Source organism: Equus caballus, chromosome 25, assembly GCF_041296265.1.
Source record: "Equus caballus isolate H_3958 breed thoroughbred chromosome 25, TB-T2T, whole genome shotgun sequence".
In the NCBI taxonomy this organism is placed as follows: Eukaryota; Metazoa; Chordata; class Mammalia; order Perissodactyla; family Equidae; genus Equus; species Equus caballus.
This window is the reverse complement of record NC_091708.1, coordinates 16,126,442-16,148,830: the sequence shown is the minus strand read 5'-3', so window position 1 is coordinate 16,148,830 and position 22,389 is coordinate 16,126,442. Positions and strand designations below refer to the sequence as shown.

At 44.2% G+C, this 22,389-nt stretch overlaps 2 protein-coding genes and 1 long non-coding RNA gene across 4 annotated transcripts in view; 2 read left to right on the top strand and 1 right to left on the bottom strand.

Moving 5' to 3' along the window:
* LOC111770700 (uncharacterized) overlaps positions 1 to 14,362 on the bottom strand; it is a 30,407-nt gene extending 16,045 nt beyond the window's left edge. The window contains exons 1-3 of the long non-coding RNA XR_002804104.2: positions 13,991 to 14,362; positions 11,447 to 11,525; positions 7,872 to 7,962 (exon numbers count right to left, since the gene is read on the bottom strand). This is a non-coding gene — a long non-coding RNA (uncharacterized lncRNA). The remainder of the gene's footprint in view (positions 1 to 7,871; positions 7,963 to 11,446; positions 11,526 to 13,990) is intronic.
* Positions 1 to 22,389, top strand: part of GRIN3A (glutamate ionotropic receptor NMDA type subunit 3A) — a 150,195-nt gene that overhangs the window by 112,055 nt on the left and 15,751 nt on the right. The gene's annotated exons all lie outside the window — the stretch shown is intronic.
* On the top strand, positions 14,369 to 15,417 carry PPP3R2 (protein phosphatase 3 regulatory subunit B, beta). The gene has a single exon (XM_005605669.4). It carries the CDS (start codon positions 14,501 to 14,503, stop codon positions 15,014 to 15,016), a length of 516 nt encoding a protein of 171 aa, XP_005605726.1. The 5' UTR covers positions 14,369 to 14,500; the 3' UTR covers positions 15,017 to 15,417.

The window sequence follows — 22,389 nt, the reverse complement described above, 5'->3', positions numbered from 1 at the left end:
AGATACCCCAGCAGCTTCCCTGCCTTGGGGACTGGGCACATGCTGTTGCATCCTCCTCCTCCAGTACTCTCCCCCTGACATTTACCCAGCTAATGCCTTCTCATCATAAACTCCCAGCTGAGACCTGTCTTCTTCAGAGCCTGCCCATAGTCCCTGATCCAATCTGAATCATATCTCTCTTTATAATCTCATATCTCACTGAGCAAAGGTTTAAAGGAAGCAAAAAGGGAAATGAGGAATTAGGGAACTAGCATGTTCTGTTTCTTACCATGTGACAAAAACTGTATTCGGGACATTAACTCACTGGCTCTCACTACAACTGTATAAGGCAGGTATTTTTATCTTTATTTGGAAAGATTTGCATGACTTTTCCTAAGAGAAATAAAATTGGGCTTACACTGGTCAGCAGAATTAATTCAGCCAAGAAAGCAAACAAACCAGTTCCTTAAATTGTGCAAAGCAACAATCACTTGGTGTTTTCTACTGGTTGTTGTGACCATGGTTAACTCAAGCCAAAATGTCCAAGTAATTCAAAGCTGACAGCAAGACATTAGATGAGACAAAAGGAGTCTCCTAGTCATGTCAACAAAGCCAGCTGTACGGAATGACTGGCACCCCCAGACCAAAGCACCCCTCTGGGCTATTGCCATTTCAGGATCATCAGACGGAGATATCAGCTGGAAGGACCATCTGACTCCTAGCACAAGCCTCTGAGGGTGCAGGGCCCTGAAGACTCAGAACCTAACTCCACCTGGGCACATAGAGGGGAACATACTTTCAGAGATTAACACAACCACTAGCATAAATCTGTTAGAGCCTACAAACATAGGTTCCTTACCCTCCACACCTGAGAGGCCAAATAAAAACTGGAAGGCCAGGCTTATGGAAAGGAAAGTTTTTATTCCAGGTGATATCAACCAGGAGATGAGAGTTAGCTCTCAAATGTGTCTCGTTTCCGTGAAGGATGGAAGGCAAGGATTTTTGTTTTGTTTTGTTTTTGAGGAAGATTAGCCCTGAGCTAACATCTGTCACAACTGGGCCACCGAAGTGGAATGTATGAATTTAACTGCTGTGCCACAGGGCTGGCCCCAAGACAAGGGGTTTTAAAGTTTGTAAGGAATGTTTCTGTTATAGGAATGGGAGTGGCCTGTGGCCTTGGGCACTTTCCCACCAGCCTGTGTTTGGCCTTGGGAGGCTGCTTACAGTGGGGAGGATGATGAGGTAATTTGCAGGTGGGCGTCCTTAGCTGTCTGTCTCCATGGCAGATAGTGGATTCTGGTGCCAGGAAGCCAGGGAGTAAGCAGGGAATGAATGCTTTGGTTTTAACCCCATATATGCTGGGTTTAATGTAGGGAACTGATATCAGGGCTTGTATCAAATCTATTTATTCCAACGTGAAAGTATCTAACACAAAGCATGATAAATTTGAAGCCATACATTTCTGGACTGCATCCTGGATCTGTCAATTAACAACTGAATGACTTAATTGCTCTTAAGTCTGAGTTGCCTCATCCATGAATGGATATGATAAAACTTGCCTTGCCATTTTGTTCTGAGAATAAGAGCTCACTTATGGAAAGACCTAGTAAGAAACTTGGCACCAGGGCTGGCCCCAGGGCCAAGAAGTTAAGTGTGCATGCTCCACTTCAGTGGCCCAGGGTTTCACTGGTTTGGATCCTGGGCATGGACCTAGCACCACTCATCAAGCCATGCTGAGGAAGCGTGCCACATAGCACAACCAGAAGGACCTACAACTAGAATATACAACAACATATTGGGGGATTTGTGGAGAAGACGAAAAAAAACAAAAGCTTGGCAACAGATTTTAGCTCAGGTGTCAAACTTAAAAAAAAAAAGATAACCAAGAAAAAAAAACTACTTGGCCCAGTAAATAGTAAATAATAGAAGTATTAATTCTTCTTCTCCTTTCATTAGGAGAATTTCCTGGGATTCATAGATATCTTCAGGTGTCTTCCCGCAGCTCTTTTTAGAAGTGAGGAAACCTTCCTAGAAGCTCTCCAGTAGATTTTCTGGTATTTCATTGGCCAAAATTGTATCATCTGCCCATGTCTAAGCCATGAGGTGAGAAAAATGAGATCACCATGATAGATTAGGCCAATCATGACTCATCCCCTAGTACTGATGACGGGGCAGCTTCCTTTGAAATACATGGTAGAAAAGACCTAAACAAAAGCAAGGTTCCCTTAGGAAGGAGGAGACAGGAGAATGGATGCTGAATAGGCAACCAACCACCTCTTCCACACCCACTTTGTTGATGGGAAAGTTGCTTCATTTCTCCTCCTACCCACTTCCAGTCATGTTTACAATGAGTTCTTTGGATTTAATCATCTGCAAGAGCCCACCCAGCTTTGATACAGTGATTATGGTTTCCCTTTATATCATCCAAGATAAGAATATTTAATGTTCTTTACAGTATAGCATAATGGTCCAAAGCATGGGCTTTGGAGACTGGTCCAGGTTTGAATCCCACTAGCAGTGTGATATAGGACACGTTACTTGACCATTCTGAGCCTCAGCTTCTGCAGATTGGGGATGATAATATCTATTTTGTTGTGGTGAAAATTAAGTAAGATAATGCTTGTAAAATAATAAGCCTATACCCAAATATGATAACCACAAGGTCACTTACATTCCTAAGGATTATGAGGTGTCACCATAAATGTTTCAGGGCTGTATGGATTTACGAGTAATTTCAAACAAAACACCAATTTTTTTTTTCAGCCAGGGTTTTTAAAGGGTCAGATTCAGGGGAGAGGCATTTGGGAAATTCTGGATGTTGTGAGCTGGAAGCCGTTGGATAAGAGGCTGATATCAGGATCAAGTTATGGTTGCTAGGACAACCCTGGGCCCACTTCCCAGGTCAGCCGAATTTGGAAGGGAGAGGGGGTAGGGATGAAGAGAATAGAAGAGAGACGTATCCTTAATTGGAACTTCAGAGACAGAAATAAAAGAAGATCCTGATAACATCCACATGTTTGTAGAGACCAGAGGGCCACTCCCAGCCTCAGGGAATGTTGTGAACACACATGGAGCTATTATTTCTCAAGGATGGTGGTCTGCACTGTGGCATATCCTGGTCTATTTCATAAGAAAAAGCTTCACAATGATGCTCACGTGTGTGCCTGTAAACAACAGTACACATCCTTGTGCTCTGACTGGCATATTTGTCTTGAACAACCTGAGACAGAATTTCAGGATGTCACCCTCACAGAACGTAAAGGTAGAATGCAATTAACTGAAATCAATGTTCAGCTCATTGACTGAGCTTGGTCTCCTCTGTGAGGGCCCTCTGCCTGCTGGACTTCTCTCTGCTCAATCCACGAGTCTCCACCTGCTTTTTTTTAAGCTTTCTCCCTGAAAAGGTCGGAAGGAGGAGACACATCTGTTAATGCTATGCGTGCCATCCCTTTTCCTCAAATGTCACTCACTGCTGGGCTGCATTACTGTAGAGAAACAAGGACTGGCTTTGAAATCAGACAAGCCGTATTTGAAGGCTGCCTCTACCATCGTCACCTTGCCTTGGGCAAATCACTAACCCCCCTCAGGCTCAGCCTCTTCCTCTCCTCAGTGGCTCCTGTGAGGAGTAATAAAATGGTAGTTTAACGAACATATTCCTCTTCCTTCACCCCCCAGGGGGACTGCTGCAGGGCGCAGTGCAGCAGAGGCAGGTATGTTCTGGAAGGCGCCTTTCCCAACAGGTGCTTCCTCTGTTTATTTCTGACCTGACCTCCCATTTTCCAGGTACAGTCCTCGTCTACGTAGGTTGACACGGAGTAATTAAACTCCCCTTAACTCTGAAAAGAAATATCCTAGATTGGCTAATAAATGATTTGATCACCTAGTAATATGATATGAAAGATGCTTTTCCCCCTATTTCTGGTAGTTGGACATTAATACTTGGTCCCCTGTGAGAACCTTCACCTCTTCACCTCTCATCTCTTGGCAACCCCAGAGCTGTCTAGCTGCAGTCTCTCTGGAGGATAAACTCATTTTTTTGAATTCCAGAACTTTATCTGCTCCCCAGAGTCACCCGGGAAATTGCGGGTCCCATTCAACAGACCACCTCCGGCAATTTTCAGAGGAATTTTAAATTGACCTCAGATGTGTCTTCACGATCCTTCTAACCCAACTGTGCTTCTGCCCACAATAGACTCATTGTCAATCAATTCCACTGAGGAAAATGTATGGCAGCCTCTGAATTTCCTTCATTTTCCTTTGACTCAGCAAGCAAATGTAATTTTTTTTTCAAGTCACTGAGTGAGTTTAAGAGTGCCAGGGCAACAGTTTTGTGAAATCTGCTTTTTGCAAAGCAAAGGAAGGCAGCAGATCAAAGCTTAGCAAACCCTCAAAATTCTTCAAGGAATTATTAAGATATATGATGATACTTCTTTTTGAAAGTCTCCTTTAAATAATGAGTTGAATAATGTGCCTTTTAACCAACTGGGAATAGTCAAGAAGGAAGAGGATACAGTACTCTTGGCAGGGAATCGATTGCAGACTCAGTTTGAGGAGAAACGATTTGCAAAGGTATGGTTTAAAGAAACCAGCAGAAATTGTATGGCTCCCAGGGGCAGGTAAAGTGAGGGAGCCGTTACCACCTAGGCTCGAGGGAAAAAATGGAGAGAACCATTCCAAAAACCTAGGGGTGCATAGGAGAGGGCTTTCTAACAGGAGCTGTGGTCTTTGGTTAGGAACATAGCCAACCCACAGTGACCTGGCCAAAAGAAAGCCAGGGAATAAATACTTGACATCAGTCTCTTCCCGCCTTCCCATCTTCCACCGCTGCCTTTGGTCAAGGAAGCCTGTCAGTGTGGTCCATAGAGGACTCCCCAGGGCACAAAGCAGGATGGAGAAAGATGAAGAGTAGATCTGGAAGGGCAAAGGATGTCCAGCACAGCCCCTTGTGGCACACAAAGCAGGGGATGGGACCAGCTAGAGGAAAGTGCCCAGAGCCTGACCATCTGAGAATGTGCAGCTTCTGCACCTGCAGACAGAAGTCCAGCCTGCAGGGAGAGAAAGCATGCCTCGTGCTGGCCAGGAAGGAGAGAGAAGTACAACCGGGTCCACTGGAATGACCCTGTCTTGGGAGTCAGACCACCCCGGTTCTCCCGCTGCTGTGAGGAGGCAGCTTTATGTCCTTTGGAAAATTACTTAAGTTCTCTGAGCCTCAATTGAATCCATATCTTGCTAGGTTGTTACAAAGTTTTCTGTCTCTGAATCCACCGGTCTCATTCTGTTATTGAGTGCTGAAGGAAACAAACACGTACCAAGCAAGGGGGCGAACATTGCAGTGAAAGGGGCTCCATCTCAGGATCCAGAGACCTTGATTATATGGGGTAGGGAGGGAAAAGGAGAAGCATATTCTGAAACAGTCTAAAAGTAAATCATTACACTTTTCAATGTTTTTTATTATCAAGGAAAGTGTATATTAGGAAATTTTGCCCCATTCCATCTCTGACCTCACCCTCAACTTGACCCCCATCCAACCCTGAATGTACTCCATCCTTGACCTCACCCCATTCCTGGCCCCCAACCCCAACCTGACCTTCAATCTACTCTTGATCCTTCCCATCCTTGGCCACCCCCCATTTGTGAACTTCATCCAATAAGGGTTGGGGCTGCAGGGATGGAGTGAAGATGTCTGTCAAGCTCATTTTTAGGTAATTTTTAAAAGCTGACGTTTAAATCGTTTGTTTTTAGGAACACTATAGAGGTGCCAATGTGGAAATAATTGTGTCATCAAAATATCCACGTCAGAAAGGTGCTTCAAAACATCATGAACACAAACGACTTAACCCTTCTGAGTTCCCTCCTCTGCAAAATGAAGGGGACGATATTCCATGTTTCTGACTTGGCAGAAGGAACAGAGATGATGTACATAAAAGTGCCTGACACGTAATAGGTGCTGAATGGATAGTGGTTTTCACGTTCGTCCTGACTCTGCCATGAACCAGCTGAGTGACCTTTGGCCAATCCCTTAAGTTCTCTCCAGCTTGTTCCCTCACCGTAAGACTGAGCCATGCAGGAGATCCAGCTTAGAGAATGCTGTGGTTCTCAAGCAGGTTCGTTTAGCGGGATCCCGACCTATCTAGCTCAAGACATGGATACTGGAACACAGGGAGGGACAGTGAACTGACTGACTAGCTTCCAGTCTGGGCTCTCCATCCCTGACCACCGCACCACACCACCAAAATGTGTACCTAGTGTGAAACCTATTAAGATTTTTTCACTGAGAAAATGGGGCTTTCTCATGGCAGATCCGTTCTTCCCTCTGTTAATTTTTTGGGGAACGGAGGAAGGGTTAGTCAACTCTACATTCAAAGCCAAAGAGATCACACAAGTCACATCAAGAAGCTTCAATGCTGGTCAATGTTCCGTCCAGTTTATCTTTAAAATCCCAAAGGGAATGGTACGGGGGTGGGGGAGGGGTGAGCTTAAACACAGTCTTTTCTGCTCTTGACAACCGGGTCACATACCAACAGCCTCCTGCCCCTCCCTCATCCCCACACCTTCCTCTTTCAATTCAAAACATCACTGTCCGCTATTCCACCTGATGAGAGTTATGGTGAGGCAAGGAGAGTTAATGACTATAGATTGCTTTAAATTGAAAACCCATGTATGTCGAGAGCCACCTTGACAGCTGAGTGCTTCCCTTGGAATAGCCTAAGTAATTGAGTTTAATATTTAAGCCAAGCATAAGGTCAGATGGAACCTGTCCAGGTAGCGCTTTCTGGAAACCTGAAGAAGCACAAAGCTGTTCATGTGTCCTTATATGATGCAGGGTGGAATTGCATGTGAAGAAAGGGAAGCAATCTCAGAAAGGCCTCACCTTCTTTTATTCTGCTACCAGAACAAATTCATTCATTCATTCATTCATTCATTCATCCACCCATCAATCAGCAAACGTACTGAACTCCTGCGTGCCAGGGGCAGCTGGTGCAGAGATGAACACAGAGCTCAGAGGCAGGTAGAAGCTGATTGCAAACAAACCCTCTAAACCACGCTGCCCCAGGGGCAGCAGTGGAAGAAGATATGAGGCAGAACAGTGACATAGGTCAGCCCCTGATTCACTCATGGGAGAGCAAGAAGGAACCAGAGAAGTCTTCTCAGAGGAGGTAACCTCTGTAGGGCAAAGAGCCCTCCAGTCAGAGCACGAGCAAGACACTGAGGCAGGAAATTATAAGCAATGCAATTTGGTCCCACCCTCCAGAGACACTGCACTCAACCATGGTGCTGGACAGGACGCTGCCGTTTTAGTTGTGCCCTCCCCAGGGATTCTAAAATCATAGATGGCCACCCTCCCTGGCCCCCTTGTTATGCAGCCACAGCTAGACCCAGGAGTAAACTATAGGCCTCTGACTTCTCCTGTGTCTGCCTCGTAGCCCGCCTGTCATCTCCTCAAGAGCAGGACATCTTTTCTAGTCTCCACATGGAATACCATCTGCAATAACTGAGAATTTCAGCTCTAGAAGTGGACATACCAGTGTTTGACTCCTGTCTCCATCGTTATGTGTCTTTGCAAGCCAGGCAACTTCTGAAACTTCAGATCCTCACACCAAAATTGAGACTAATAGAGTCTACTTGTAAGTAGTGAAATATATTTAATGAGCTGGTTTATGGAGAACATCTAGCTTAACAAATATTCCCTCCTTCCCTGTGTATAGAGCTATCCACACAGAAGAAAAAAATATTTGATGAATAATAAGCACGTGCAAGAAATTACAGTTGGTGCACCCTCCCCAGCTCCAAAAAAGTAGGAGCATCTTATTATTATAAGCATCTTATAATTCCAACATAAACGTTCTTTTATTTATTACTTACATATGTTATATAACTGAAGACTTTCTTACCGGAGGACTTGAGAAATACGTGACTCTAGAATTTTCTACTTTGCAATGTGCTGGATTAACGAGCTTTTATTCTTTTCTTCTAACTCAGCTTCTAGGTTTGAGTGGGAAAACATGAATACAGTTTATAGAAACCATTAGGCTGTACTTAAAACAGATCTTTAGAGAAACAACAGTAACTATTTTCTTTAAATATGGTCAATGGTGTTTCACAGTCAGGTTGCTGAGCGCAGGCTGGAGATCTACAATTCTCAGGTCTTGTTTCCCCCCCCACCTCATATCACAAAGCTGGGGCTGCTCCTCTGTTGTTCTCTTGTTACCAGACGTGACCGAAGTTTGAATTCTGATACACTGAAAACTAATTCCAGCAAGTGTCCCCTTCACCATTGCTAATGACCAAGTAAACGGAACTCATGGAATAAAGGTCTCCTCTTTTATACACCAGTGATGCTTGGGCATAAATTATACCCAAGACCACATACGGTTAATAGTTCTTGCTTCTCCTTTGGTTAAATTCAATGAACTCATGAATATTTATGAAATGGTATTTACTATGCAACTAAAAGGTGTAAACAGTGTTCAAACTGATTAGGTCTATTGTGAGAGACAGTCTTCCTTCCACTTTTTTAGATTTCCGTACACTGAAATCTATGGGAGAATTACGTGAAATGGGACTCCTCCTTAATTATTCTCTGTGCTAAATAGTTGCCCCTAGGCTCTAAAGATTCCAGCTGAAAAAACAGAGAAAGTATGGCAATGTGTGAAGATTGCCATCAAGTGGCCATGATGGGAAGTGTCAAAAAATATCAGAAAATCCATCTTTTTTCCACCTCACAAAGAGTGTGAACTAAGAACGTAAGAAATTGCCCTCACATTTCCTCTGTCGTATCCAAGGCTTCCGAAGACACTTACTCCCCATGCAGCTGTGGGAGTTGGTGGAATTTCAGCACACATTAGAGGAGAAGCCAGCATCATGGGGGAGCCCTGGAGCCCTTACTTGGGAACGCAGCCAAGAAATCAAGAGAAGACTGAGACTTGCAAGGGCAGCAATTAAAGAATTAGGAAAGGTCATCAGGTGTAAGGAAGGGTCATTAGAGACTAGGGTAAAGACTATCTACACCTTCGTATTCCCAATAACTATGTAAGGGTGTGAAAGCTGGACAGTGAAGAAGGCTGACAGGAAAAAAATGGGTTCATTTGAAATGTGGTCTTGGAGGAGAGCTCTACAGATACCCTGGATGGCCAGAAAGATGAACAAGTGGGTCACGGAGCAAATTAAGTCTGGACTATCGCCGGAGGCAAAAATGATAAAACTGAGGCCGCCTTACTTTGGGCACATCATGAGAAGGCAGGATTTTTTGGAAAAGACAATAATGCTGGGAAAAGTGATAAACAGCAGGAAACGAGGAAGACCAAACACGAGTTGCATCATAAAGGAAGCCAGGGTCATGAGTCTACAGAAGCTGAGTAGGGCTGCTGAGGACAGGACATTGTGGACTTCACTCATTCACAGGGTCACCAGGAATGGGAGCCACCTTGACATCACATAAAACAAGTCTCCAGACCTGGGAGGCAATCAATTTCTGTTTAAGCCACCCAGTCTGTGGAACATTGTTTGGGCGGCCGCAGGAAACTCATACACCTCGCCTTCCACCTCTAGTGCCTCTGTCACCCTAGAGCAGGCTCTCGTTTTCCACACAAACGGATGTCATTGTCATTATTTGCTAGCTGCTCTCACAGTGCCAGTCTCTCCCCCTGTTTAATTCACCCTTCACAATGCTAGATTAATCTTTTTAGAATATCATTCTATCAGGTCACTCTGCTGTACTTTCCCTCTCATATAGAAACGATATGCCTTAGCCAAACATTCAAAACTCTCCTTGACCTGGCTCCTTCCAGCCCACCTTCTGAGATTTTCCTCAAGGGCTTCAGCTACATTAAACTAGTTGCTGAGGTCTACACCTCTTCCCTTTCCTACTTCTGTGATGATGGCACTTGTCCCCTTTGTTGTCATCAGGATCAAACAATACTTCTTGCCAAAAAAGTCTTGCTCCATTTGCTCCCAGCAAGAATTCTGCGACTTTCTCAACGATCTCTCAATTCTCTGAATTCTTATAGCTCTTTGCCCTTATCTTTCTGATGACCTTTCATTCGCCATCTTGGGTTATAATTAGTTATGCCTCAATTCGCTCAGCAGTCGGTAAGCTTTCTGAGTAGGGACCATCTCTGAATGCCCTGAACACTTTACATGTCAAAGCACAATTGGATAAATGATGACCTGTAAGGAATGACTGGATGAACGTCAGTGTCTAAGGCATGGTCAGACCCTCTCTTCGCTTGACCTAATACTACTTCATCTAATACTCCCTTGACCTCCCTATTCCGGCCACACTGGCTTTCTTTAAGTTCATCCTATTTGATATGCTCCTCCTGCCCCAGTGCCTTTACACATGGAGTTCCTTCTTCCTGGAACATGCAACTCTGCCTAGAACACCCAGGTAACCTCTCCTCCTTGAGATTTCGGCTCAATCATCCCATCCTCAATAGCGGTTTTGTTCCTCTTTCTGACTATTCTTATTGTGTGAGCTCCCTGGCACCACAAATTCCCGTTGCGTTGCCTCTCCTCTGTAACACTGGCCACAGGTACTCCTTTACATTTATGGATATGATCATTTGGTTAATGTCCATCTTCCCTGCAAAACTGAGCTCCATGAGGACAGAGACTGCTGGGAAAGTATCTGCTTTAGGTCACCATTGTACACCTCTCATATAGTAGATGCTCGATGAATATTTGTGGAGAAAACAAATGAATAGTTGACTATATCTGTGTGTGTGTGTGTGTGTGTGTGTGCAAACAGCCTATTAGAGTTTTCCAGGCAAGCCTACAGTAGGCAATAATGGTAACATCTACCATTTGGTACCTACCATGTGCTAGGCATTGGGTCTAATTCTTTTTGTGTTCTCTTATTTAATCTTGAAAAACGACGCCATGAGTTAGCAACTGTCCTTGTTTTATAGATGAACAAACAGTGACTCGGATAAGTAACTCTGCCCAAAATCTCAAAATTGTTAAATAGCTGAACTAGGATCGACAATCATGCACTCCAAAGTTCATATTAAATAGCATCCCAGAATTACCAAAGGAAATAAAGTGTATTCTTCTTGATCCTTTTGAATATACATGATAAACAAAAAAGACTGACCAAATCCTGCCACATTCTTAAAGCCACACTGTTTACTAAACTGTAGGTTTCTCAACAGCAAAACTGTATATTTCTCAAGGGACTGTGTCTTATTCACCACAGAAACCCCCATGACCACAAGGCCTGGGACAGAGCAGGTGCTCAATATATATTTATGAAATGGACTTGACTTGAAACAAGGTTTGTTATATCCAAGGAACCTAGAACACATATAGCCGGAGTCAAATTTGTGCTCTGGAGAAAGCAAATACAGTCTTGCGTCGCTTAATAATGGGGAAGCGTTCTTAGAAATGCATTGTTAGGCAATTTCGTCATTGTGTGAACATCACATGTACTTACACAGACCTAAATGGGATAGCCTGCCACACAACTCACCTGTATGGTACTAATCCTATGGGACCACCGTGGTATACGCAGTCCCTCATTGACTGAAACGTTGTTGTGCAGTGCACAGCTGTAAAGGAGTAGGGAAGGGAAAAATAAGAGACGGGGTACAAAATGTATTGAGCAACTACTGTGTGCTGGCATGCTATTTTAGATGCTTTTTTAAAGTGTTATTTCAGGTATTATCTCACTGAAACCTACAATAACACTATGACACCACTGTATTATTCCTGCTTTGCAGATGAGAAATCTGATGCTCAAAAAAATTTTAAACTCAGGGCTATGTGGTTCCACAGTCTACACAGTTGCTAACCTCAATACAGACAGATGTTAAGTATGGTGACCAGCAACATCACAGAGAGGGAAGGCCTTCCAGCCAAGGTCAAGGCTGCCTGTAAATCTCCCAGAATGACTGTGTGACATTACTCAGAAACCCATTTGCCTGACCAACTTGGAAGAGGAAGCTTTATATGAGCCTTGGGTCTCATCATCTCCATTTTGTTTTCCAATGTCAGTTATTTTTGCAAGTGACCATCTCATAGTTCTTCATCTGAAAACTCTTGAGGACAGAAAAATGGCTTACTGAAATGGAAGTGCCGTCAGGCTCCTGATTTCTTCCAAAACAATCAGTCAACCCTTGTAATTTATTTACCGCAGTGAATGTCCAACTATCCAGATCCCTCCACAGTGATAAACAGAAAGAGTAACAAATTTTGTTTTCCATGGAAATAACTAAGAATAATGGCCAGAGAAAATCGGAACAATGACATTGAGTCCCATAATACTGCTGAAACTACAAAGTTTGTGAAATGTGGAGCAGTGGGGAACTCAACTTCACATTGAATGAAACTTCTGATCCAGCATAACAGAACATCCTCTACAAGGCAGGAGTAAAGCAATTCTGGTTGCAAACTAAATGATTTCAATGAAGTGGTACCATCTTCCCAGTATTGTCTGCTCGACCATTAAATTAGTTAACTCTTGGGACAATATTTCTCCTTTTACATAACTTTCCTATATGCACTCCTTCACCTCACTCTTACAATAACCACATGCTGTAGATAAAGCAGGTGTAATTATTATCACCATTTTACAGATGTGGACCCTGAGGCAAGAACAATAACGGCTCTTCTAGGGGCTCACAGCTAATAGGGGCAGTGTTGGGACTGGAACCTGGTCTATTTAATTCCTATGGTCTCTCTGTGACCCCTCACTACCTCCTAATAACACACCCACATAGAGGAAGACATTTACTAAGAGTTTCTACACTGGTGACTCCTTTCTGATTGACGACCATCAAGGTGTTACTGGGGAGAAAGTCAGTGAAAACTCCATAAGACTGCCTGGCAGGCCAGTGGAAAGTCTGCCGTCAGTCCCCAAAGTCAATCCTGGTAGAATGCTTCAAGCAGTGAGTGGCATCCGGGAAATGGTCTATGAGGAGTGTTCATTACAGAGACATGTATACACTTAGAGGCCCGGGCTGCCAAGTATTCTTTCTTGGAGACTTCATCTCCACCGGCAGGGTAAATAGTAATAAAATTAGTAATAATGACAATAATGATAATGATTTATCATATTGGCTAATGTCAGCCATTATGTCTTTAATCCTTATACAACTATACAAAATATTAGCCCCATTTTACAGATGGAAAAACTGACATAAAGCAACTTGTTCCAGATTTGATGCTGGGTTGTCCTCTTTTAAATTCTTTCTATCCTATAATGCTTCTGTCAGATCTAGTTAATTCAGTCAGTCGGGCTAATAATTCGGTCACAAATATTTTAGCCTCCAAACCTTTCCTTTTCCCCTAAACTGTCCCAACGGAGCGATAAGGTACCCTGTGGCTTCGCTGCGCTGGTTGCAGCCTGGTTACCTTTAGACTGATAGTTTGCCCAAAGTAAAGCACAGAGAAGGTGCCAACACTTTTTAAAGGAAGGAGTATTTGCCTCCTTCCATTTGATTTGATGACCTGAGGCTCCCCCAAGACTGTTTGAACTGCATAGTTCTTGAATCAGGTTTATTCCTTATGCATCTGCACTAACTGACATGCTCCTGAAAAAAGAAAGAATGTGAGGGAACCCGTGAGATTCATCCTCAACCAAAAGGACAAATCCAGTTGAAGGAGAGTGGGAAAGAGTGAGACAGGTTAGGGGCCCCTGTCACTCTCAAAACACGAAAAGGCTTCCCTGGACACGTTACAGCCATTCCCCAAAGTGGGCTGCAAGACAGCCGCCAAATGAGATGATGGATTCCAAGCAATAGGGAGACAGAGGCTATATTCTTGGGACCTGTGTCTTCCCGAAAAATGCCCCAAATTCAGCATTGTGTATATTCCTCAGGAACCTGTTACTGTCTGTAGGTGATCCGTGTGAGAAATTCTTTGTGATCTCTTACAAACAGGGTCTCTTATAAAGACCCTGAACCCCATGTCCTGAAAAAGGTCAGTGACCACTGTACTGGAAGGATGCCAATCCTGGCTTCCCCTCCCAGAGAGTTTAGGAAATAGATATCACATCAGGGCTTTGGTGTATTACCTCACTTCCTCCTCACACTAGGTCTGCACAGCGAGCATAAAGAGGCCCAGTTTGCAGTTCCCTCAGTCATTCAACAGACATTTATTAAGCACATGCTGTATGTCAGGCACTGTGCTGGGGTACTGTGGTGAGTAATACAGATGCAGCCCCTGCCCCCTTGGGGTTTACTTTCTAAGGAGAAAAAGGAAAGTGAGGAAGTGAGAAGAGAACATAAGAGCAAGGGGGATAGGGGTTACAAGGGGCTGAGAGAAGGAAGAGAGGCGGGTAGCCCTGCTCTCAGCCGCTCCCTCTGCTGGGCATTCCTCCAGCCCGGCTCTCTCCTACCCGCGAGCTCCCTTTCCCGCCTGCTCCAGCGCCGCCTATTTTCTAGTCGGGTCCTGGCTGGCCCACGAGCCGCCCCTCCCCCGTCCCCCCACCCGCCCCGGCTCAACGGTCCCTGCGCGAACCCCGCCTGTGCCCACAGTCCCTGCTCCCTCCTCCGACCTTGAGAGCCGGCGCCCAGCGTCCACAATGGGGAATGAGGCCAGTTACCCGGAGGAAATGTGCTCCCAGTTTGACCATGATGAAATTAAAAGGCTGAGCAAGAGGTTTAAGAAGCTGGACTTGGACAATTCGGGCTCTCTGAGCGTGGATGAGTTCCTGTCGCTGCCCCAGCTGCAGCGGAATCCGTTGGCGAAGAGAGTGATCGACGTCTTCGACACCGACGGCAATGGCGTAGTGGACTTCAAGGAATTCATCGTGGGGACCTCCCAGTTCAGTGTCAAGGGCAGCGAGGAGCAGAAGCTAAGGTTTGCTTTCAGCATCTACGACATGGACAAAGACGGCTACATTTCCAACGGAGAGCTCTTCCAGGTGCTGAAGTTGATGGTGGGGGACGACACCCTGACAGACTGGGAGTTACAGGAGGTCGTCGACAAAACCATCATCTGCCTGGATACAGACGGCGATGGGAAAATATCCTACGAGGAATTCAGCGCTGTGGTCCGAGGCCTGGAGATCCACAAGAACTTGGTGGTGGCTGTGTGAGCTGTTTTTTTAAAGAGCACCACCCAACAACAACTTTTTCTTTCTCCTCTCTCTCTTTCAAGAATAGCTCAAGATGACCCGCAACTGTCACTCTGACTTACTCGGAAGTATTTTCTCTTTGGAAAGCCAAATTTGCTAACATAAACCTCATGACCAACTCTGTTCCTAATTATCCTTCTCTCAGTGACTCAGGGTAGTACCCTGAGTGGCAGAGAACAGGTGAAGGAGCATGGTGGGGAAAGAAATGGCTTTTATAAACGTCTCTTTCTTTGTTGAGATTCAGAGACCAAACTATAAAGAGTCAACAAGAACTTTAGAAGTTCAAAAACAAGAAAATATACATCTTTGCCTTTACCTCTCATGGTTTTATATGTGGGAGAAAATTATAGAGTTCAAATCAAGTGTTAGGTGAACTGTTTTCATTTACTTGTGGTGTCAGGTGTCTTTTGACAGACTGTCAACTTCCCTATTGTAGCAACAGGGACGAATATGTTTCTCATGGCTGAGCACCTTTAATCACCTCTCTCTGGGCAAGAAAAGTCCATCTTTTCCTTTCCCAGGCCACAGCCAACTCCCCATGATGTTTCCAGAAATCCCTGAGCATGTTTTGCGGGGTAGGCATCAGGTCAGGCTCTTCCTGTCTCCTTGCTTCAGCTCCCGAACACAAACTGGTCTCGGGGCTCTTGTAAGAAATGCTAAGCCTGGACTAAGTGCCCAGCCCAACTCTCAGCCTCCGGCAGCAGGTTTTCAGGGTTGGCTGCCACCCCAGTGTTAAGTTCAGTTAAGAAGGCTTCCAGCCAAGCAGGGCAGAGACCTTCCCAGAGAGCTCTCTCACCTCCAACACTCAGCCCCACCCCAGCTGGAGAGAAAGGGACAGATTCAGAGTCATGCTTCCCATGGGTAGAGGTAGTGAAGATTCCGGCTGCAGGGGACTGTCGCCAGGATGCTGAAGTGGTGTTGCTCCTGGTACTCAAAAGATGCAGACATGGGCAAGCACCTCTTTGCAGCAGAAGTGAATTCTTTCTGCACTAGCAAAGCTTAGTTTTGAAACTCAAACCCAGGGCCTGACAGGGAAGCTAATCTCTCATTCGGGGAAGCTTTTTCTCTAATATAACATTCAACCCAGAGTCCCTCACACCCTAATAATCCTGCAGCCAAGGGGTGTGCTGGAGCCTGTTCACACTGGTGAGAGCCACTGTGTGTACATCTCTCCCCAGCTCCAGGTTCAGTGACGTCACGTTGACAGCTTGAAATTGGCCGGGACTAGGACATCATGGAAAAGAGCAAAAACTTAGAGTTGTTTTTGTTTTGTTTTGGAAAGCCAGTGTGCCAGTGAATACACCACTGTCTACATCCCAGATGTTACCAGCTCTCTGACATCCCACTTACCACTGCCATTTGTCAGAGAACAAACTGTCTTCAGAAGAGCTGGGCTCGCACTGGTCCCAGCGTCTGCTTCTTTAACCCAGCCCTGTTTCTCACAGGGGACCACTCCGCACAGAAGGTGCTTGACACCAGGACAATGAAACGTATTCTCCCTACACGTACTTAGCCAAGGGACAAAACTCAGGTGACTTTTCTCAGGACACGGAAGGTCCGTTTCAAGGAGATTTATTATCCTTATATTTTGAAGAAGCTGGTAGCTAGTCTTGACCCAAAAAAAAGAAGTAGGAAAAATAAGTCCACAAATTTAATTACTGTCAGGGCACCCATCTACCAAGATACCCTGCCGCACTTTTTATTTAATAGATTACTTAGGAACCACAAAGCATAAGAATCTCTTTAATCCCTTTGCAGTCCTAAAAAAAAAAAAAAATGTATCAATAATCAGTAAATGCTCCCAACCCTGTAGTGCTATGAATCACACCCCCATTGCAGGATGACAAAGTTCAAAGACTCAGACACACCTGGGTTTGGATTCAGTTACAACTGGGTTTTTATCACGGTCGCTTCTTATTAGCTGTATGAGCATGAGCAAGCTGCTTAACCTCCCTTTGTCATTCCTCCTAATTAAAACGAGGATCCATCTGAGGGTTACTTTGAGTGCCTAGAGTACAATGGGTTCATTCTCCTAATTCCCTTCACTTCCCCCTTCCTCTGCTTCTGTTAGATCAATGTATAAGGGAGACAGGAGGCCCAGTGGTTCCTTCTGAGCCCTTGTTTAGCCACACCCACTCTAAAGTGTAATCCTAATCCAGAAAGAAAACAATAGAAACAATGTCAAGGTCTTCCCCAACCCCCTCATCTGCAGAGGGGACAACAGATTTCTTGACTGGAGAAAGTTGAAGAGAGAGACTCTCATTCTAGCCCAGTGTGTTTGACGTTGTGGAGGAAACTTTGCATGAGGAAAGTGAGTGTGTGTGATGCCAGCTGAGAGGACCTCTAAAAGAGAGACATAATTTATACACTCTGCAATGTGCACATTAAAATAGGGACATTTTAAAATTATAACTAAGGGTTGAAACATCTTGGATTACACGTTCAAATTTCCACAAGAAGAGGAAAAATATTTCAGCTTCTGGAGTGGCTGGAATTAACAAGCAAATTGCTCAGTCCATTCAGTACCAGCTACCCAAGGTTTTGTGGCAATGACCTTGAACTGAGAGCCTGATTCTAGCTTCAGCAACCGGGAAGATCTGACTGTATGGCTATTTGGGAAGAAAGATCACATTTACTTCCAAATTAGAATCCTTTGATTTTTCTCTCTGTTAATTGCTGGTTGTCAGCAGATCTAGTTCTGTCCAACTCCTCGGGGTGATAATAGTAGTTAACATTTATTGAACAACTGTCCCAGGTACTGTTACATTTGTTATTTAATCATCGTAACAGCACTGTGAGGTGGGTGCCATCATCTCACTTTTACAGAGGATGCTGTAGAAAGTTCTAGAATCTCCTCCAAGTGTCCCGGCTGGTAAGTCACAAAACACAGACTTAAACCAATGTTCAGTGAAATAACCAAATTATTTCTGATGGTCTTATTAATATAATCAAATCAAGCCTCAAGTTTTCACAAAAGTGGTGAATTGCTTGTCAAGCAGCAAGCAGTGCCCCCCTCTTTGGTTCTATGCACTGCAAAGAGAAAACCATAAAACATATTAGGCAAGGCAGTCTTAAATCATCTTCTGCCTTCATCTCATCTTGAAAAATAAGCAACAGTATTTAGACTAAACTGATAACATCAACCAATATGCTTTGAGGTTACAAAGGTCAGTAACAATATGTTGTTATGAATCCTCTGTTAATGGATTGTGTCTGCTCTCTACCATATGTTGCAATTCTCCAAGCACTAGACACTTCTTTTTTTGAGACATAGGAAAAAATATGGCCTTAGCACAATTGGTTTATCCTCTAAATCTATCATGCTTTAGAGGCATTCTTAAGGGAAAATCTTCTGGGAATTTTTTTTTAAGTACAAATTCCACTCTTCACTTAGGCTTCCGATTCTCTCTAGTAGGATGTAGAGTAGGTCATGAGTCCGGCTACTGTGTTTTGTCTGTTTTGCATGCCTTGAAAAGGGAGAGGCGTGGATGTTTTTTAAGACAAGGTGGCATCGTGATAGAGGAGTCAGGTCACTAGACTGAGCAGCAGAACTGGACCTCTCTCCTTCCATATTGGCTCCCAGGACTGTCCCAGCAGCTGAAGACAATGTGAACAGCAGCAAATCGTGTGTCAGCTTGAAAGGCATTAGCTGACTTAGAATGAAAAACCGTAACACTGAAGGGACACCAGCAGCAATAAAGCTGCGTTGATCAAAGGATAACATCTGACAGCTCTTAGGCTAAAGCTGACCGGCAAAGAAATTGTTTTGTTGTTAGTTTCACATGGTGTTTCTTCTCACAATTTTTTTGGGCAAATATTTTTTAAAAATCTGAAGATTTTAGGGGGCCGACCCCATGGCCGAGTGGTTAAGCTCACACGCTCCACTTCAGCGGCCTAGGGTTCACAACCTGGGTGCGGACATGGCACCGCTCATTAGGCCATGTTGAGGCGGCATCCTGCATGCCACAACTAGAAGGATCCACAACTAAAAAAAAAAATATATATATATATATATATATGAAATGCATAATTTGGCAAAATATATAAATAAATGATTCACACAAAAGGAGGTCAGAAAAACAAGCATCAAAAAACAGCCTCACTAATCCAGCGGCCAGGCGGTAGCCTAGTGGTTGAGTTTGCACGCTCCGTTGGCGCACTCTGCTTCCGCGACCCTGGGCTCGCCTTTCTGTATCCCAGCAGGGACTTGGGCACCGCTTCTCAGGCCATGCTGTCCCACGTATAAAATAGAGGAGGATAGGCAAAGATGTTAGCTCAGAGCCAATTTTCCTCTGAAAAAACAAGAGGAAGATTGGCGGCAGATGTTAGCTTAGAGCTAATCTTCCTTAAAAAAACAAAAAATAGGTGATCACATAAAGCCATTAAAATAAATAAATTGATGTGTAGCCATAAATCTTTAGAAAATAAGTTTTTTAAAAAGCATAATTGTTCGGGGCTGGCCCCGTGGCCGAGTGGTTAAGTTCGCGCGCTCCGCTGCAGGCGGCCCAGTGTTTCCGTAGTTCGAATCCTGGGCGCGGGCATGGCACTGCTCATCAGACCATGCTGAGGCAGCGTCCCACATGCCACAACTAGAAGGACCCACAACGAAGAATACACAACTATGTACCGGGGGGGGCTTTGGGGAGAAAAAGGAAAAAATAAAATCTTTAAAAAAAAAAAAAAAAAAGCATAATTGTTCTACGTTATGTTTACAACTCTGGAAAATATGTATGTATAGGTCTTGGGTCAGAAGAGAAAATGAAGAGTTGGAACTAATTGTTTAAATAGCAACAGGATTATAGTTCATCATCTCAAATTTAATTTTTAGCAATATCTTTGAGTTGTTTTAATAATAAGTTGAGATTTTTCCAGAGACTGCACAATGGAGCTCATGTAGCAAATTAAGCATCGAGTCCAGGCTAAAAGATGATTGCCAAGCCTAGAAGGGGCGGGGCTTGGGGAGTGTGAGGAACAGAGAGACAGGGGGCTTCTCCGCGGCAACATGGGCACCTCCAAGGTGATGAGCCGCTGAGCGCGTTCCAGGTTAGAGAAGACAGAGGTGTCCCCGCCCCCGGGCCGGGGAAGTGATGGGAAGATCCCACACACCCTGATTGCTGTCCATCTAGAATATTTTGCTTGTCCAACTGTGAGAGTACTGTTCGTTTCGCCCACGCGGTGTCTCCCAGGAATTTGCAAATCACCTCTTTTGTTTCTTTTGTTGAATGTGATCTTTCGATCTGTCTTCATGGATGAGGAAATTCCAGATTCTCTGAGCCGTACATCTTCTTTCTCCCTTCTCGTGATTGTTGTTAAATTTCTTTTAGAAATCTCAAGTGATTACACCGCACAATCTTACCCCACTCTCTCCAGCCAGGCAAATCTCTCCCCTGAAAGCTGTGCTTGGTACCGCCGGAGCCCAGCCTCATGCAGGTCTCCATCTTTTCTCTCTCCCCCCGCTCGAGGGCCATATGTATAGACACAACATCGAAGCTGCCAAACTTTATTGAACTACTGCTCTACTGGGAAAAATAGTGCGTGACAAAAGAAACAGAAATCAGGTCTTCAAAATTAGAAACAGCATTTGCTTTCTCCTCATCCTGCTTCCAAGTATCTAGGGATTATCAATATTTCAGAAGCTCCGTAGCCTTTCTTTTCTTTACCTCTCACTAAACCCATTATTCCTTCCCCACTCCAGCTCTTATTAAAGAAAAAGAAAATTATTTTGAGCACCAGGATTTAGCTGTACGGACTCAGAGAGGAGATCACGTAAAGTTTAATGCACTAGATCACTGAAAAATAAAATGATTTCCCCTTGCTCTTGTAGTCATTTTGCTCTGGGGAAAAGTACTTAATAGGTACTGGAAAATTTTGAAGGTAATTGTTACTGAGTTCTTTTTCAGGTGTTTACTTCATTTAATAAGCATTTCTTGAGCACCTGCTACACACCAGGCTTTTGGAGGCATGCAAAGAAAGGCAACGCCTCAACCCATCAGAGAAACCTTCCTAGGACAACCTCCCTCATTCTTCTCAGTGTTCTGTGTGAGAAATAGTCTGTCTTGAAAGAGGTTATATGCACACCTCAGAGCTAAAGAAGCTTAATCCTTTAAGCTGTCTATCAGGTCAGATTCTTTGGTTGCAAGCAACAGATCAATTTAAGCAAGAAAAAGGGGCTCATCAAAAGAACAGTGGGGAAGCTCAATGTTTTGACGCAAGGAGGAGAGGAACTGATGATGCTTTAGGAACAACAGGACTCCAAGGATGTTAGTGGCAGGAAGCAGGGAACTGTGTCTTTGAGGCACTGACGTTGAAATAACTCAGCTCCAGCCACTTTCGATGCCACATGTCTCTGCTTCAAATGCAAATTGGCTTATCTTGGGTCACGTGCTTGGCCTCACCTGACCAAGAAGTGAGGAGTCCGTGACTGGTAGCCATGGTGGCCACACCAAAACCACATGAAGTGGGGGAGGGCAGGTCCCCTAGGAAAGGATCCTATGCAAATAAAATCAATACAATACACTTCCAATGTAAGTCAGCTGAAATTACCACATTCAATTTCAAATTTTAACTTTGTTAATTGCAACTGTGTTTTTCTCCCAGTTCCCATGTTAGGCCCCAGAGTGAAGCACACTGGCATTATGAAGTCAGGACGGCAGGTCTTCTGAGCTCTCCAAGCCTCAGGTTTCTCATCTATCAATTGGGAATATCCATCTCCATCTTTCTCCTTCATGGAATTATTCTAGAAATCTCCTGAGATATACGAAAGTGTTTTAGGGGGAAAATATATATAAATTTATATTATACAAAAAAAGATTCTAGCTTTCATATGCTTTTAACCATTCATTCAAAAAATATTTATTGAAAACCTAGTAAGTGCTAGGCACTCTTCTAGGCCATCAGCGTATGCACTGAACAAAATGGGCAAAACCCCTGGCCTCTTGGAGCTTGCATTCTAGTTGAGGAGGGAAATAGGCAATAAACAAATATTTTGTCAGGAGAAAAATAAAACAGGGTATGGGAGATAGATTGTGTCCAGGGGAGGTTGGGGAGGAAGGCAGGATTTGCCTTTTAACCAAAGTGGTTAGGGTAGACTTCACTGATAGGTAACACTTGAGCAGAGACCGGAAGAAAATGAGGAAAGGAGCAATATTGATTCCTGGAAGAGTTTACAGGCAGAGAGAAGAGAGAATGAAGACCCTCAAGCAGGAACTTGCACGATAGATTTAAGGAACAGAGAGGGGGCCCACGTAGCTGACAGAGTGAACCAGTGAGATAAGAAGGATATGAAGTTAGGAAGTGTGGGACTAAATCATGTAAGGTCTTGTAGCCCCTCGTAA

Excerpts from the sequence above, each read along its gene's own strand:
- PPP3R2 (XM_005605669.4), top strand. The coding sequence starts at position 14,501 with ATGGGGAATGAGGCCAGTTACCCGGAGGAAATGTGCTCCCAGTTTGAC.